Genomic DNA, 16,252 nt, shown 5'->3' on the forward strand with positions numbered 1-16,252 from the left:
CGGGCCGGGCAAGCGCCTGAGCCCCGCCCGGAGCCGGAAGGATTCGGGGCATTCCGGGGTGGTTCTGTGGAGGTGGCGAGTCCTCCCTAAAGGAGCGGGTGCGGAGGGCGCGGTGCGCTGCGGGAGGTGAGCGGCGGTGCTGGAACGTGGGTCCTTCCTTGGCAAGGGGACGGGCGCGAAGGGCTCAGAGAGCCCCGCACGCTGCTGGTGATCGGTGACGGGCTGCGGGGGCCGGAGGAGATCCAGCGAAAAGCGGGGCTGGAGACGGTGAGTTGGCTGCTGCGCCAGCAGAGCTGCTCCTCCATCCCCGACCACCCGTGGTGTGTCCGGCCACGCTCCGCTGGATGCATCCGCGGGCACTGCTCGTAACTCTGGCTGCGCTGCGCTGCAGGCGCTTTGCCACCGGGAATATTAATGGCAAGAGAATGAGGAACAGGCTTCCCTTTTTTTTCTCTTTGATGAAATCAGGTAGCGCAGCCCTTTCCCACTTGGAAGCCTGTAAATGAACCGCACTGGGACCCATGAATTCCCACCCCGAGTCCTAGCCCGTTTCTGCTGGGCAAATACTGTTCCCTTACATAATGGAAAGTTTATCTTTCACCAGGTGTGGGCCGAAGTTTAGTGTAAAGAAATACGGAGCTCTAGTCGCTTGGGCATTGAAGAGTTCCAAGAAAGAAGTCATAGCTTAGCACTTGCATTTAAGGACGTATTCTATCTGATGTCCACTTTCTCCCTTCATCAGGAAAATCATAAATTTGGAAAATGGAAGTTTGCGTAAAAGAGACGGAGATAGGAACATCAACAAATCACTCGTGTGCTTTCATAAATTAATTGTAGTCAACCCATAGTACTTACATACATCAGAATTAAAAAGTGGAACAAGAACTGGAGAACTCATTTATTTTAGTAAGTAGCAAAACAGGCTGATTTACCGAGATCATTCAACAGTTTGGTTGCTGGGCTAGAAGAAAGGAGGGAAGCTCTTCAGAGGACAAGGTGTGTTTTGAAAATTATGCCCAAATTTAACTTGAGGGATAGTTGCTGTGCAGTATTTGTAAACTGCACAGATCTGTAAGAGTCAAACTATTTTTGTCCAAAGCAAGCAATATATTCTTAAGTGCTTTCTGGAAGAATACACTAGACATTGCCCTCATCAGAAAGAATGTGCCATAAAGCTATAAATGAATTAATTTGAGATCAGAAAGTTACAGAGGTGAAGAACTTACAGTCAGCTGCTGCATTCACTTATCTAATCAAAAAGGTCCCGCACACCAGAAGACGTGCCACACAGGAGATGCAGCCCTGTAAAAATTTAAAGCACCTTTGCACTAATAACATACTTTGCAATTCATTAGGTAATTACTCCAGAGTGGTGAGGAAGGGGTGTTGAACCTCTCATTTCAGTTTCTTTTAATAAACCTTATTTTTTCATAAAAATATTTCAATTTTAAGGTTTTCCAGGAGATTCTGGGCTCACCACAGAAAGTATATTTGTTTGCCTTAAGTACGGCCAAGAAAAATGTAACCAAGAAACACCTTGGGTCAAGCTTCAAGAATGCAAGATAGTATTTCTGTATTGTTTTCTGAGTCTTTTGAAACTTTATGCAAACATAAAATAAATCAAGCCTTGAAAACAATTAAGTTTTTATCTCATTTTATGAAGCAGGATCAAATGTACAGTAAAAGGTCAAATGACTTTTTTTACGAGAAGCTGAGCAAAAAATGTTAGTTATCTTCATCTGATAATTCATCTCAATTCTTTAATCCAAACTTCCCATCTAATATGCTACTTTCTAAACTCTTTCTCAGAAATTCTCAATTCCAGATATTTTTAATATGGAATGAACTATATCCCATTTTTCTTCCTGTTAACTTGTTTCACATGATGGTATAGACTCAAAATAGTATCTGTCTTTCCGTGTGTTATGACATATATTTGCTCTACAACTGTTTGAGAGCTGCTTTTTGCCACAGGTAGCATTTCCAAAATTTCCTCTGTAACCATTGCTACCAGTCCAGGGTAGCTCAGCTGTGCACTTTGGGTATGGATCTTGGCTATTCCACAGAACTCCAGAGCACTTTGCTCCCATCCATCAGCAGGAAATAATAATTAACGTTAGCAAGAGTGCTTTCTGAATGTGCTTGCACAATCACGCTACTCTTTCAGCCTCACAGAGCTTCTGACTTTAGTGGTACAGGTACGGTGTTACTGAAGTGCTCAAAAAGTTCTTAAATCAGCTAAATTTGGTATTATGATACTTCTGACATTGCTGTTTTGTGAATAGCCATGACCTTGATTTCTCAAGGAAGAAAGGAAAGGTATTGTATAATGACCTATTGCCACTTAAGCAGTACTTGCTGCAATTGCAATATTTGTCATATGATTGTTATATTACACTTCCCCCATAATATATCTTCTTTTGTGTGGTGATTAGTGAGTTCCTCTGTATTTTGTTCTGGCTCTGTGCTTAAGTGTTTTCTTGGAAGTGTGTCATACATGTGAGCCCCAGCCAAAAAGTGTGTCATCTACACAGAAACAACTGATAGGAAAACATAAAAAGCTTTGCATTTTAAAGAATGCAGTGTGGTTATCAATACTTGTTTTTCCTGAGGTAAAGAAAAGCTGGGAGGAAAAGCCTTTCCAAGAGTGATAGTTACTCTACTTGGGAACTGAAGGCCCAGTGAATTGCACTGTTTTGTGCTGAGGAACAGATGAGGAAGACAATGCAGTGAGGAAGAATGACAGGACATGCAGTGCTCAGGGGAGGCAGGAAGATAGAAATTGATTTCCGTAAAGAAATCAGAAGTTAAAGAAATACAGAAAGGATGCTTAAATTCAGATGGTTAAATTCAACTTTTGCATACAAGTTTGCTGTATCTGCATATCATTAACCTATTTTGTGTCCACAATTAGGACATCTACAAAAGCCTGTTTTATATTTAAAAAAAGAGGAATAGTAAGTGAAGTTGCTTATGTCATCCTGTCTGGCAGCCTTGTGCTTGAGTTCTGGGCACAAACCAACTGTAGGTTCAGTTCTGGAAAAATGAACTCATATTCAAAATGTGCAAAAAATGAGTACTGTGTGTAGACTCTTTCTTAATATTTATGATAAGAGTTGCTGCTGCTGTTCTTTTTTAATGTAATTTTATTTTAGTGAGAACTAGGTTCACTGTCAGACAGAACATGAGTATTTGCAAGATCTTGTCTACAATAGTTTTACATCCTTGTGTTTGTTAATTGTATTTTTTTAAAAAGCCAAAGCTCACCTCATTACCACTCACTGGCAGTAACCCACTTTCCCCTTTCTACTCCGTTTAAACTGTACCTGTTTGGAATGTTAGGTAAAATATTTTACCTTTTTTCTTCTCTTGAAGAGAGAAGTGTTCAAGTTTGCTTTTTGTTTCTTTTCAGCATTCAGCATGGCTTCTCCAGCTCTCCTCATGCGTGTGGTGGCCTCTGCATATTCTGTTGCGGAGAAAGCTGCAACAATTGTTAGGAATGTGATGTCTGCAGGAGACCTGGGCATAGTGGAGAAGGTATTACCTTTTACTTTGTTCCAGTTTAACTTCTCTTGTTAATCTTGAGTTAGATACAGGTTGAGGTGGTATTTTTAAAAATCAGCAACTGTAGGAAGAAATACAGCCCTCACTTCTCTGAGACAAGAAATATTCCTTGTTAAAGAATTAAAAGAGCACTAGAGAAGTGTCTTTTGACCAGTATTTCCAAAAAAATATTTGTACATTTAAAAGAAACACCATTAATTTTGTCCTGATTTCCCTCACAAAACACAAGGTTTGCATAGTACCTCAAAATGCATAATAATGTATATTTCCTGTTAATTTCTATACCTATGTTCTAACGTCTTTATTACATCTTAAAATACTGTGCCTGTGATGAATTTTGGATTCGAATAAATCATTGTTTAATTTCCTAAAACAAAAAACAGCTTCAGATTTTATTGTAAATCACAGCTTTTAAAATAAATTCAGAGCTTCAAATTTAATTCTAAAAAGAAAACAGGTATTAAAATTCTTAATTTGCTGTAATTTAGTAAATTGCACTGATGAGCCAGGATCTTTGTTTTGATTACAGTGCTGGAATAGGTGGAATTAACTTTTGAAGTCAATTCTAGCTTTGCAGGTATGTAACAAGATTATGGACTTCATTAAATAGATACGCTATTTTTGGTCTGTACATTGCAGGCATTTACATTATTCAAAAGTGATCAAAAGTAACAGGCAATATTGGTTCTAAGTAAGACTGTTTACATGTGCTTTTAATTTTTTTTTAATGAGGTAGTAACACACAAAATTAGATTGAAAACAATAAAAACAGAGGTGGTTCCTGTTCGAGGGACTAGGGATCTGGAAAATCCTGCAAGCTTCTTGCCAAAGGTGGCTGCTAAAGGAAGAAGAAGAATGCAAAAGAACCTCTGCATGTGCCTCTGTTTTGCAGTCTGAAGAGATGCAGAACAGAAAGGAAAGAAAGTGCTGCTTCTCATCATTCATCCTCTTTCTGCAGCCAGCAAATGTCAAGACCAATTCCAAGATCTGGCCTTACTGAAAGCTTTTGGAACATCTAGGAAGGCAATGTTCCACCTTTTCCCTCAACATAGTGACCTCCCATCATTTATCTAGTTCAGGAAGAGCTGAGTTTTTAGCCATCTTGTCTCCTGATATCCAGAGTTTTCTTTCCCTCGATCATCTCTAAGTTCTCAATTTATATTGCTTCTCTTCGTAGTAATTGTACTTTTTTCCCCCCTCCAGCTGGTAGGCAGACTCTTTGTCCACCCATTTTTACATTATTGATTCCTGTTTTGAAGAACTACTTTATACTGTTTTATTGGGTTTGTGTCGAGGAACAGAGGACACTCTCTTCAGTGAACTTGATCTATCTGAGTCTAAACTCAGGACCAATTTCAACCAAATTTTTTAGGGAATGAGAGGGAAATTTCAAAGAAAAATATCATTTCCTAAAAATTAGCAGCTGGCTAAGGGACAGACCACTTTTGAGCATGAAAAATTAACTCATAACATGATTCTAAATGGAATATTCCATTCCTGTGGCTAATTTCTGTAGCTGGAGAAAACACTTTTCATATTGTCAGCAAATAAGATACCAGCAGATAAAATTTTTTGATTCAACTAAGATGCAAATCTTGGATAAATTGTCTTTCTAAATTCCAATGCTAAGAGAATTATTTCTTAACTGGGATTCTATCTTTGGACCTAAAGGGTGAAAAAAGTGTTAATAAGTTACCCACTTTCTCTATGTAGCAGTTTATTAATATTCAGGAGATTACTGTAACCCATGTAGCAACATATGTTTGGCTACACAACATTGGGAAAGCTTGCAGTCATTTTTTTATGCCACCTTGGGGGCACCAAATCCACTGTTCTGTTGTCAGACCAGTCTGTCTTAGCTCTGGGGTGCACAGGGAAACTCTGCATCTTGCAGTCTTTAGCCTGCCTCTCGCAAGGTCACTTACTAGGTTAAGATTTACCAAATTAGACTTTTTTTTCACTACAAGGTAAATATTTAGAGTGCTGTATGGGCCACTCTGCTGGTGTATTTTTTTAGTACACAAATTCCTATCCACTCTTGGACAGGCTGGACCCAATGACTTGCAGACCAAAGCTGACCGACTGGTACAAATGAGCATTTGTGCTTCCCTGGCACGGAAGTTTCCCAAGGTGACAATCATAGGAGAAGAAGTAAGTACCTCCTTTATTTCATATTAACAGCTTATCCTGCTGTAGCTTGCACTGGAATTTGCTTTGGCTGGGTTTAGGGAAACATCTGTTTTAATTTAAAAAAAGCCAACCCAAAAAGCAACAAACAAAAGGTATTTCCATCCCATTTCACCTTTGCATTTCATTAGCTTTATCAAGCTGCTGTCAAATACACAGCTCTAAGACAAACTGAGATGATTCCAAAACATTTTTCTAATAATTCTGAGAATTCTTTTGTTAGGAACTGCCCACTGATGATGTAACTGAGGATTTAATTGAAGATGGTCACTGTGAAGAAATACTGAAGAAACCTTGTCCTGCTCAGTACACAGGAATTAAAGAGGAAGAGGTAATGTGGTAATGTTATGCCTGTGTTTTTCTGTTTTACATTATCTGTACTACTTTCTGGTTTTAGCTAAGAGTAGAAGGAAAAAAAGCTTTTTTCCATGTTGCCAGTTTTTCTTTTTCGTTTGAAAACTGAAATGTAGTCACGAGAATCACACCTCCAGAGCTGGAAATGCTGCATGCTCCTGTGTGCAGTAATGGGAAGTGGAAATTGGCATCTTACAATTTGTGATTCAAATTAATTTGGCAGGAATCTAGTTTGGACATAAGAATGTAATCTCATTTCCATGTTCAGTTTAATCCTTCATGCTTCTATTAAGAGATTTGCTGAGGCATTCCAGTCAATTTTTAAGCTTGGTTTTTTTTTTTTTGTGTAAAACAGTATTATAGGCTTCAGTCATACAATAATGTTAAAATTTTGGAGCTCTTTATTTCTTTACTGCCATAAGGAAATAAAAGCACTAAAGTAAAATATATACTTTGTGTGGTAACTTACATGATTTGTATTTGTAATTTTCCTTATTTTTTTTATTCTTTAAGCTTGTAATATGGGTTGATCCCTTGGATGGAACCAAAGAGTACACTGAAGGTTGGATTTTCTTTCAATTCTGTTGATAAAAAAACCCAGCAATGTAATAAAGTAGCATATACATGTAGATAGTTTTATCAAAGAAGTTACTTACAATATTGTTTCATAAGGCTGATGTTTCTGTACTTTTTGAGTGGTTGGAATGTATTTATTCATTCCATTGAGTTCCAACCAGTACTGAATATTCCTGATGGGCTACTAAGTGCTGACCAGTTTTTATCATTTCAGAATGCAAAGAGCTGCCTTTGACTGCTGGCAGCTTGTCTTAAGTTTTTAGTCAAATTTAGAATTCTGCAAGTCTTCAAATTGAAGGACTAAATCTCCCCTTCACACAGGAATATGCTCGATTATATTTACATCCTCCTCTTCAAACAGCAGTACTTTAGCCCTTTCAAAATGAAACAAATATCCTCCCACAAATCACGATTCTTCAGTTATGGGAAGAAACTATTTTCAGCAAAGTCTAATTTCTATAGAAATAGACCCTCAAATGAAAGAAAAGAAAAGAAAAAAAAGAAAAGCCTCCAAGAAACATTATGCTGAAACCTCACTTTTGCCTCCTAATGCATCTTTTAGTTGATTAATGTAAAATCTTTTAGGCAGATTTTTTCCCCCTTTTTGGGGAAAGAAATGTACAACTGTCAACAAATTGCTAGTTTTGAATAGCATTAAACAACTCCCACTGCAATTACAGAAGAATGTCACCATATTCTGCTGTGTAGTTGTATCTTTAAACTTCCTTCTCATTATGTGTTAATTATAACATAGCTCTATTAAAAGAACTCTATCTGGGGCAGTTTTTAGCAGACCTCAAGGCTAAATGACTAAAAAATTATATCAACCTCTGAAAATCCTGATTACTATTTGCATTTTTTAGATACCACCCTGCATATTGATTTGTGGACTTTTACTGAAGGTTTATGTTCTTATAAAGATCTTTCTCTTTTTCAAGCATAACTACATTCCTGTTATTTCTGTCCAGGTCTCCTTGACCACGTAACGGTTCTTATTGGAATTGCCTATGGAGGCAAAGCAATAGCAGGAGTTATTAACCAGCCATATTACAACTATGAGGTATTAAATCATTGATCTATTTGGAAGCACTGTGTAATTTCTAAATGTTAACTCCTAAGCCATTTCAGTTAGCACACTTTCAACTCAAAACTGGCATTTAGTGGAGTTAATGTTGTAATGTAAGGTATTGGGTTTTTTATTAAACATATACAATTTTAAATATTGGTTTCCAGGAACTGAATGTCAGGAACATACTAACAGCCCTACTGAATCCTGAGGCTGGTGTAATACACTAATACAGGATATACTACATATATACTGTACAAATTACTACAGTCCATATAAAGTACATACTGTAAAACAAGTACAGATCAGATGTGTTGCAGTCTTTGCTAGAAATTCTTTAGTAAATCCATGCAACGGGTGCATTTGCAATGAGTGGTAACTGCCATAAATCTGCAGCCACAAATAAACCAAGCATAGATTGTCACTGACAGCTGGGTTAGAGTGTATCATGCCAGGTTTCAGGTATAAGTCCAGGATGGTCAACCTACAGGCATTTACACTTTTGGAGGTTATTTCAGTATTATTGGAGGGAGCTCATGATACAGCCTGATTAATTAAACTTACTGGAGTTTAAAGAAAAAGCCCTTCTGCTGATGTAATGCTATCATGTTCTGTGTGATATGTATCAAAAAATATTTCAAATTACAAGATACTTTCAATTACAGATTGTGCCAGAAGTACAGAAATATACAAATATTAATCTGCCAGTCACTGGAGGCAGATGTAATGCACCATGACAGTGTCACAGATAAGAAAAGGGTCAATTATGTCATTGCCTTAGAGGGAAAGAGAGCCAATTTCTCACTCTGGGCTCTCAAGCAGTTCTAAGTGCCACTGTGTAAATGTATATCCCAGTATTGATGTTACACTCCCTGATATGCCAAGATACATCTAGGTACCCCTTTCCCTTTGTGCTTTAACTGCTGACCAGTGTGATTAACCATCACTCTGTACCTTTTTTTGTAGGCAGGAGCTAATGCTGTGTTGGGCAGGACAATCTGGGGAGTGCTGGGCATGGGTGCCTTTGGCTTTCAGCTCACAGAAGCACCTGCTGGCAAACACATCGTTGTTACCACCCGCTCCCACAGCAGTGCCCTGGTAAATGAGTGCATCACTGCCTTGAACCCAGACGCTGTCATCAGAGTTGGAGGAGCAGGAAACAAGGTATGAAAACTCAAAATCTTCTGTTTTTACTGGGAGGTGGCACTTCTGGAAAAAAAAAGACTTTCTAAAGAAATCATTTGCTTACTTGCATGAATATGCAGGAGAGACTTCCTCCACCTTCCCCAGCACAACTTCTCTTCCTAGCATTCAGTCTGCTGTGAGGTAGAGAGAATTTGGTACAGGTGTATTTGTACCAGTGGCCATGCTGGTCATGGCTGAGGTCTGTCTTCCCCAGTATGCTGTTTTTAGGGGTGAAAATAAAAAGTTGTAAGACCAGCATGATTGAATGGGAATTCAGTTTAATCTCAATTATTAGACATGTCCTCCTGTTTGTGTTAATACAGCTTTTGTTCCAACTATCCACCAGCCCATTTGAAAGGATAAAAATATAAGCATGCATTATATTTCCTTTGTGAAATTTCTCTGCATACAGGGAACACTCATTTGGTACAGTTTTTAACACTTAGTTTTGTCATAGCTGTTAAAAACACACCCTCTCATATCTTTCCTCCAACATGTGCAAGGCCCAAAATGGCATTAACACAACATGTATATAGTTTCCACTTTATTTTTTTAGTACTTGCACAAGAAGTGAATTCTTGTTTCTGAAGCTGAGAGCAGGTTTTCATCCTATAGTCTGTATTTATAACAATCAAAAATACTGAATTGAGAATGGTAATATAGTATAGCTTCTATACCTTAATAAAATTTCTTGTGCTATAAGGAAATGGCTGGTGTTCTTTTTCTGACTGTAAGTACATAAATAAATGGATTTAATCCCCACTTCCTGGTGTTATTTCTACCCATTTCTAAATGCCTAGATCCTTTGCAATGATTGCAACTCTATTCTTAACAGATCATTCAACTTATAGAAGGTAAAGCATCTGCTTATGTATTTGCCAGTCCTGGATGCAAGAAGTGGGATACATGTGCACCTGAAGCTATCCTACATGCTGTGGGAGGTAAGTTCATAGCATTCAAAGTTCCAGGATAAAGGAAACTGCATCAATTTGAAGTTAGTTATACTTTTCATGGAAAGAAAAATGACAATACCTGTACATTTTTTAATAGTTATGATTCACTAGGAGCTCTGAGCCCTCTGAAATCAACAGTAACAGCCAAGAGATAAGGACATTTTGCTCTGAAAAGCATGATATGATCTGTTTTGCCCTGGACTAACAAACTCAATAACTGTCACATAATTTAAAAAGCCAAATCCCCAAATTTGGGGTATATTCATTTTAATATTTTCAAAACAAATGCCCTTTTTTTTTTGTGTTGGCTACTATCTTACAGTAAAATCTGCTGTCCTACTAACTGAGTATAGTAGTTTATTATTAGTAACGTGTTATATAATATGTGGACATTGAATTCTTTAAACCAACAAAAATAGGTCAAATCATGAAGTTGTTCTTTGGATGTACAAACTCCAAAATTGAGTCATTCATATAATTCAGCAGAATTAGTGGTCTCCAGCCAACATGAGACACTTCACTTACCTAGGGGCTAAGGGGTTGAAAAGTTATGAAAAGACTCACTGATGACAATTTTAAGTAGTATTATTTTTTGCTAATTCTTCTTTTCACATGAATAGGCCTTTTACCACCATATGCTAAAATTATGGGGTTTGATTCTTCAGTTCTGTCAGGCGAGGATAACAGGCTTCATAATGACACTATTGAACTCCTCTGCAGCCTGTAGTGTTCATAACTGGGGTAGTTTTAAACAGGGTTAGCTCAAGCACAAAGCAGCCCAACCAATCTGGGGCAGCACAATGCTGTATTTAACCTCTTGGTTAAATACCTGGGTTAGGTAGGAATCTCCTGGTTAAGTTAGCTTGAATAAAGATTTGTGTTGCTCTTGCTAAGAGATTTCTAAAACCTCATTTAAAACCAGCTGGAGTATTTCTACATTATGTTAGAGTTTGTAGTTAGACTTACCCTGGTTTTTACTTGAACTGAGGATTTTTCTTTGCTGCTTGTCAATAGCCAGTGTAAAAGCTACTCAGGAAGCATTTTAAGTAATCCATGGAAGAGAGATGTTTTCCTTTTCCTGAGACACAAGGAATTTAAGTATTGTTGAAAAAACCCAAAACCACTATAGTTATTTGATTTCAGTCAATATAAAACCTGGTGTACTTAAACTGGAATCAAAGATACTTCACATGTGAACACAGGCATGTGTACACCAAAGATTGCTTTTAGTTATATCACATGAACTAATAGACTCCAACTCCTTTTTGCTGGAATATTTTTCTTCCTTTTTTTGCAGGCAAGATAACTGATATCCGTGGAAATCCATTTCAGTATAACAAGGAGGTGAAGCACATGAATTCAGCTGGGGTCCTTGCCACTTTGAGAAATTATGACTACTATGCCAGTCGTATTCCAAACACTGTGAAAGAATCTCTTGTGCCTTAAAGCAGGGAAGAGTCTTCACTTGGCCTGGAAGGCTGAGAAAATGAGCTTGGAGTAAAAGGAAGAAGATGACTGAGCGTGAAATTTTGGTTCATAGAATCTGAACTGAATTCTTTCAGTAGGTGTTCAATAATTTCAAAATTATACAGAATCTTTAAGTAGGTGTTGGATCAGATTGTTTTGCTGTGTTGAGCAGACAACATCGAAACAGTCACATTTTTTCAGTATTTTCAGTGTTTTCTGTATTCTTTGGGAGTTTTCCTTCCTCATGACTGTGTGTAATATATTGCTAATCATAACACTGCAGACCAAAAGTCATCTTAATAATCCGGGCACAAAATCATGTTAAGTCATGTATCTGATCTTGCTCAATAGTTTTTGTTGTCAATAAGGTATATTGTGTTAAATTGACTAAGGATTTGCCTGGATGGATGAGCCCATTTGTTATAAAGTTGCCAGTTTTGATTCTTAGAAGGGCATCTGCATTTTTTTGTTCTCCACTGAGTTCTGGGATGGCCAAGACTGCAATTTGTTGGGTTGTCTGAGTTGAGGCAGGATACAGTGCAGCTAGGCTTGGAAATCTCTGATAAGGGTTCATGGATCACTGGATTCATTGAGGATCAATGAAGTGTTAATACAGTAGGGTTCAGGACAGTTCAGTTGAGAACCCAAGGAAGCATGACAGGGGCAGGAGTTCTTAGCACCTCTCTGATGATTTGAAATGCCTTTGTCAGGGTTTATGCCACTTCAGTCTTGGAGCACTTTGGGCATCCAAAGTCAAGGTCACTTTGGCATACTTGGGAATAACAGAAATGCCAGACCTTGAAATTTTCTATGTCCAAATTTTGAGATAAACCAGGTACATTTCCAACAGTGCCAAGAGTTGAGGAAGTTGACAGTACCACTTCCCCCTCCTGTGGAACACAGGCATGTTAGAGGAGGGGAGAAAACAGGGCCAAGATCACCTAAAATTAACTTTGAAGTTGGAGATCCTGTTTCAGTCAGCTTTCCCTTAGGTGTGGGTGATAGTAAAGCAGGATTCAACTGCCCAGTCCACTTGATCACAAAAGAGAACAAGTAATAAATTACATATGACTAGCTAAAATTGGCAACTTAGCCAAACTCTTTTGAAGTCTCTTCAAGCTGAATTAAGGATTTTGAAATTAGGCTCTTGAACCAGTGCCCCTTCTTTTTTCCAGATGTTGTGACTCAAGTCCCTCACTCTCAAATGAAGGAGTCCTAGGGCCTCCTTTTCCCTAACAATGTGACACACACTGAGGCATGCCATGGAGAGATGCCAGTTTCAACAGACAACACAGACATTTGCTTTTCTTTCTGTTCTCCATGTGGAGAAAAGAGTGACATATGTCAGGTTGTCAGGCAGGTGGTGTCAGGGAGGGTGTCTGACCACAGTCACTTGCCTATATAAGGACTGAATCCCTAAGCTCTCCCACATGATTTTTTTTCCTTACCTTCTGCTGGCACCATGAATGCCAAAGTAGCCTGCAAGATGCATTGCACCCTTTCTCACTTCCTCTCTGCCCACAAAATTAGGTCTTCTAAATAACTACACTCTTCAGCCAAACTATCCTTAAACTAGTGCCTCAAGGTAAAAAAAGTTGTTTTCCATACAGAAGAAAAATTGAAAATTCAATTTTCCACAGTGTGTTCAAGTTACTTCTTTTTCCTGTCATCGCACAAGATATTTAACAACTCCACTGAGAGTCCTTAGATTAGGTCCTTTCCTCACAGTAGGATAATGCCAATATGACTTCACTGGCTTAAAGCTGACTCTGTTTCCAACAAGCAGGAACATCATGCCACCGAAAGATACGAACAAGGCACTTCTTGCTGAAGTGTTCCTGTCTCTCCATGTGCACACGTGGAAGAATCTAAGGAATCTCTTCCTTAGTGAGGTCATCTTAACCTAACATTTACAGACAAATTAGCAAGATTAGCATTTACCTCATTCTATCGTGACACTGGATTAGAGCTGCATATATAGGAACATGTGCTTCTAATCCTTGGATCTAAAGTCTACCTTTCTTCTCTCCCCTCATTTGCATAACTGGTAAGAGCATGCAAGACAGATTCAGCCTGCTTTAATTAGAACATTCTTCATATTTTGGCCCATTTTAAGTTTAGTCATTCCATATACTGATTGTGACTGTGATGCCTTTTCCTGGTCTTAAAATCAAGTGTCATACATGGTTAGAAGGGGAAAAGGGATTTTACCTTGGTATTTATTTTAAGGATCCTTAGGTGCACATGTCCAGGCCACATGCATCAAGACGCACCCCACCGAATATCTCCCATAAGCTCGGGTACAACATTATAGGTTTTACTAATTAGCATATCTATCAAAGATTCCCCAGTGAGAGGCTCGAGTGAGCCCCCCTCCCCAAGGAACCTTCCCCTGGATGGTTCTATCTTAGTTTACAGAATGTGTTCTGGAGAGGACCTTGGGGTCTGGGGCACGCTGATCCCCAGCTACGAAGCTTCTAAAATGTTTAGTCTCTCAGCTTGACAAACAAGTCCAAGAATGTAGGGAAAAAGCACTAAGAATACAGAAGTTGTAAGAAAGGTACAACAGGGGTATAAAAGAAAAGACAAAAAATCTTCATGGCATCAACTGAAGTTTGAACCACATAGCAAGTACAGTGATTTCACTGCTTGTTATACATAATTTTCACCTTTACCTTATACAGGATTCTTTGATATGTATGCCATAGCATTCCCATCAAAATCTGCATGTGAATTTGCAAAACATTTTAAGATAAAATGTAGAACAACTCAGACAACACAAAGCCTGCCCTAATAATTCTTTCCATGCAATCATTAAAATACAAAGTACAGAACCTGCTGTTAGTAATCCTCATCTATTGCCTCTATATCCTTATTTTCATCTGAAACTTGCAATAGGTTTGAGAATCCCTTCAGCATAAGCTTCTTTCTAATTCTGCTGTAAGTTCTGTCTGCTCATTTAGTTACCTGAATGGGAGTAGAACACACAACGTGTATCAGCTTCTGCATGGCATGTAAAGATACTCATGTATGGAAACACACGGAAATACTTTCCATGCTTACAGAAGCTGTATAACTGCTAACACAGGAGGATAGTAAGGAAAGTTGAGATTAAATCCAGCAGCAGGAATCAAGCATAAAAACCAGCACGTAGTGTGCAGTCATGCTCTGACTACACCACTACCTCCACTGCACAAAAAGCACTGGTTCACCAATCAAGCATTTGATAATGTCTCTGTTAGCGCAGTAGGTGCTACAGTAACAGCTATAAAATAGATGGGAGGAAAAAAAAATTCACAGTGACACTGCATTGTCCTTGCAACAAAGTGAATTTGAGCCAGTCTCCCGTGAAAAACCGGTGACACAGCATTTTTGTAATTCATTCCAAGACTCCAGAAGGTGGCTGGGCACTGAGACAAGCTCTCCAGTGAAGTGGTCACAGTGCCAAGCCTGCCAGAGCTCAAAAGCGTTTGGACCACGCTGTGCAGGGCCAGGAGTTGGACTCGATGATCCCTGCGGGTCCCTTCCCACTCGGGATATTGTAGGACTCATTTGACCCACTGCAAAATCTGCACGTTTGTCAGGAGTTTAACAAGTAACATCCTACAAAAAACAGAGGAGTGAAACCACCGTACTCAAACGATTCGGTGTGTGTTTCGCTGCTCGATTTGTTTGGATCATCACACATCGTAAAGGGGCTGGAGGCATCTCCACGGCTGGTGCCAGACATCCAGCTAAGAGTTTTGGCAGGAGCGCCCGCCAAGCCCTCGGGAAGGCTCAGCCGGAGGAGCCGTGTGAAGGGAAGCACCGGCGCCGGGTTTGCTGAGGGGCAGGGCAGCCAGCCCTCACCCCTCACCCGTGCCTCATCCCGGACGGCTTCCCGGCTTCCTCACCGGCGCGGCCGGGAGGGCCCCGTGCGCTGCCCGCTCGTCACCTCCCGCCGGCTCCGGCCTCGCCGCCTCACTCCGGCGGGCTCCGGGTCGTGGCAGCAGCCAGCACGCACCCTCACCTCCGGCTCCGCCTCTACGGCTTCTCCCGCGGAAGTGACGGACGCTTCCCCCGCCCCAGGGCGGGTCCTGCCGGCCGCCCGGGCCGCCCCGGCGCTTGCCGAGCTGGCAGCGCTGCGCGCCCCGCCCCGCTGCCTCCCTCGGTTCCGGCGCTGGCGGCGGGAATGGCGGCGTTGAGCCTCACCGTGGACGCGGGCAGCCCCCCGCTCGGTAAGTGCGGGCCGGGCCTCGCCCCGCGCCGCCCCGATCCCGCTCTGCCGGGGCTCCGGCGGGGCTCTGCCCCCTCCCTCAGCCCGCCCGTGTTGCATCATGCGGCGCCGGCTGTGCCCGCGTGCGGGGCCGGGCGAGGCGGCACCGGGGCCCGTGCCCGTCCTTCCCGTTCCTCCCGACCTTCCCGGGGCCGAGTGCCCACTGCGGCCCTGGCACCTGGCGGGGCGCAGGTCCCCAGCGGGTCCCTCTGGGCAGCTGCTCGGGCCGTGGCGAAGCGGCCGGCACTGGGCACAACTCGGGCTGAAGGAGCTCGGGCACGGGTGCAGCCTCGGGTGACTTGGCACGTTGAGGTTGGATTTTCGAGGCAGCCCTAGTTCACATTGCTTGTTCGTGAGCTCTGCTTGTGTGCTGCTGTCTTTCATTTTCAGTTCTAATTTGCTGCTAAAATTCCTCTCTGGGGAGCTGGCTCGAAGTTGCGCTGTGAAATCTTGCTTTCTCAGTTGCTTACTGCACTTCGATGTTATTTTGCCTTTAAAAATGTGAGAACCTCCTTCATTGCACTTCCGCCCATCTGGAAACAATCTTTTGTACGTGTTCCATACAATTTCTCCATTTTGTTCTAGCCATTCAAAATAAATTTGCTTCCTATTGTTCATCATAGTTTATTGATTCATTTTTCTCTG

The 16,252-nt window shown here is 40.7% G+C and overlaps 2 protein-coding genes across 10 annotated transcripts in view; both read left to right on the plus strand.

The window, feature by feature from the left end:
- Window positions 1–14: 14 nt before the first annotated feature.
- BPNT1 (3'(2'), 5'-bisphosphate nucleotidase 1) lies at window positions 15–11,799 on the plus strand. Of its 3 annotated transcripts, none has more exons than XM_042051818.1 (9): window positions 15–267; window positions 3,413–3,537; window positions 5,611–5,715; window positions 5,975–6,082; window positions 6,619–6,667; window positions 7,650–7,741; window positions 8,714–8,911; window positions 9,768–9,873; window positions 11,183–11,799. In XM_042051818.1, exons 2-9 carry the CDS (start codon window positions 3,421–3,423, stop codon window positions 11,329–11,331), a joined length of 924 nt encoding a protein of 307 aa, XP_041907752.1. In that variant the 5' UTR covers window positions 15–267; window positions 3,413–3,420; the 3' UTR covers window positions 11,332–11,799. The 3 variants fall into 3 exon arrangements, with proteins under 3 accessions (XP_041907752.1, XP_041907754.1, XP_041907753.1); XM_042051820.1 differs by having other exon boundaries at window positions 15–136; XM_042051819.1 differs by having other exon boundaries at window positions 15–126.
- Window positions 11,800–15,435: 3,636 nt separating this feature from the next.
- Window positions 15,436–16,252, plus strand: part of EPRS1 (glutamyl-prolyl-tRNA synthetase 1) — a 39,140-nt gene continuing 38,323 nt past the window's right edge. For 4 of the 7 annotated variants that reach the window (XM_042051568.1, XM_042051571.1, XM_042051570.1 and 1 more), the window contains exon 1: window positions 15,436–15,569. In XM_042051568.1, coding sequence (XP_041907502.1) covers window positions 15,524–15,569 — 46 coding nt within the window. In that variant the 5' untranslated portion in view covers window positions 15,436–15,523. The remainder of the gene's footprint in view (window positions 15,570–16,252) is intronic. The other 3 variants (XM_042051573.1, XM_042051574.1, XM_042051572.1) reach the window with 2 other exon arrangements.

Source organism: Corvus kubaryi, unplaced genomic scaffold, assembly GCF_017639235.1.
Source record: "Corvus kubaryi isolate FWS band 111438036 unplaced genomic scaffold, C.kubaryi_AGA036_p1.0 76, whole genome shotgun sequence".
In the NCBI taxonomy this organism is placed as follows: Eukaryota; Metazoa; Chordata; class Aves; order Passeriformes; family Corvidae; genus Corvus; species Corvus kubaryi.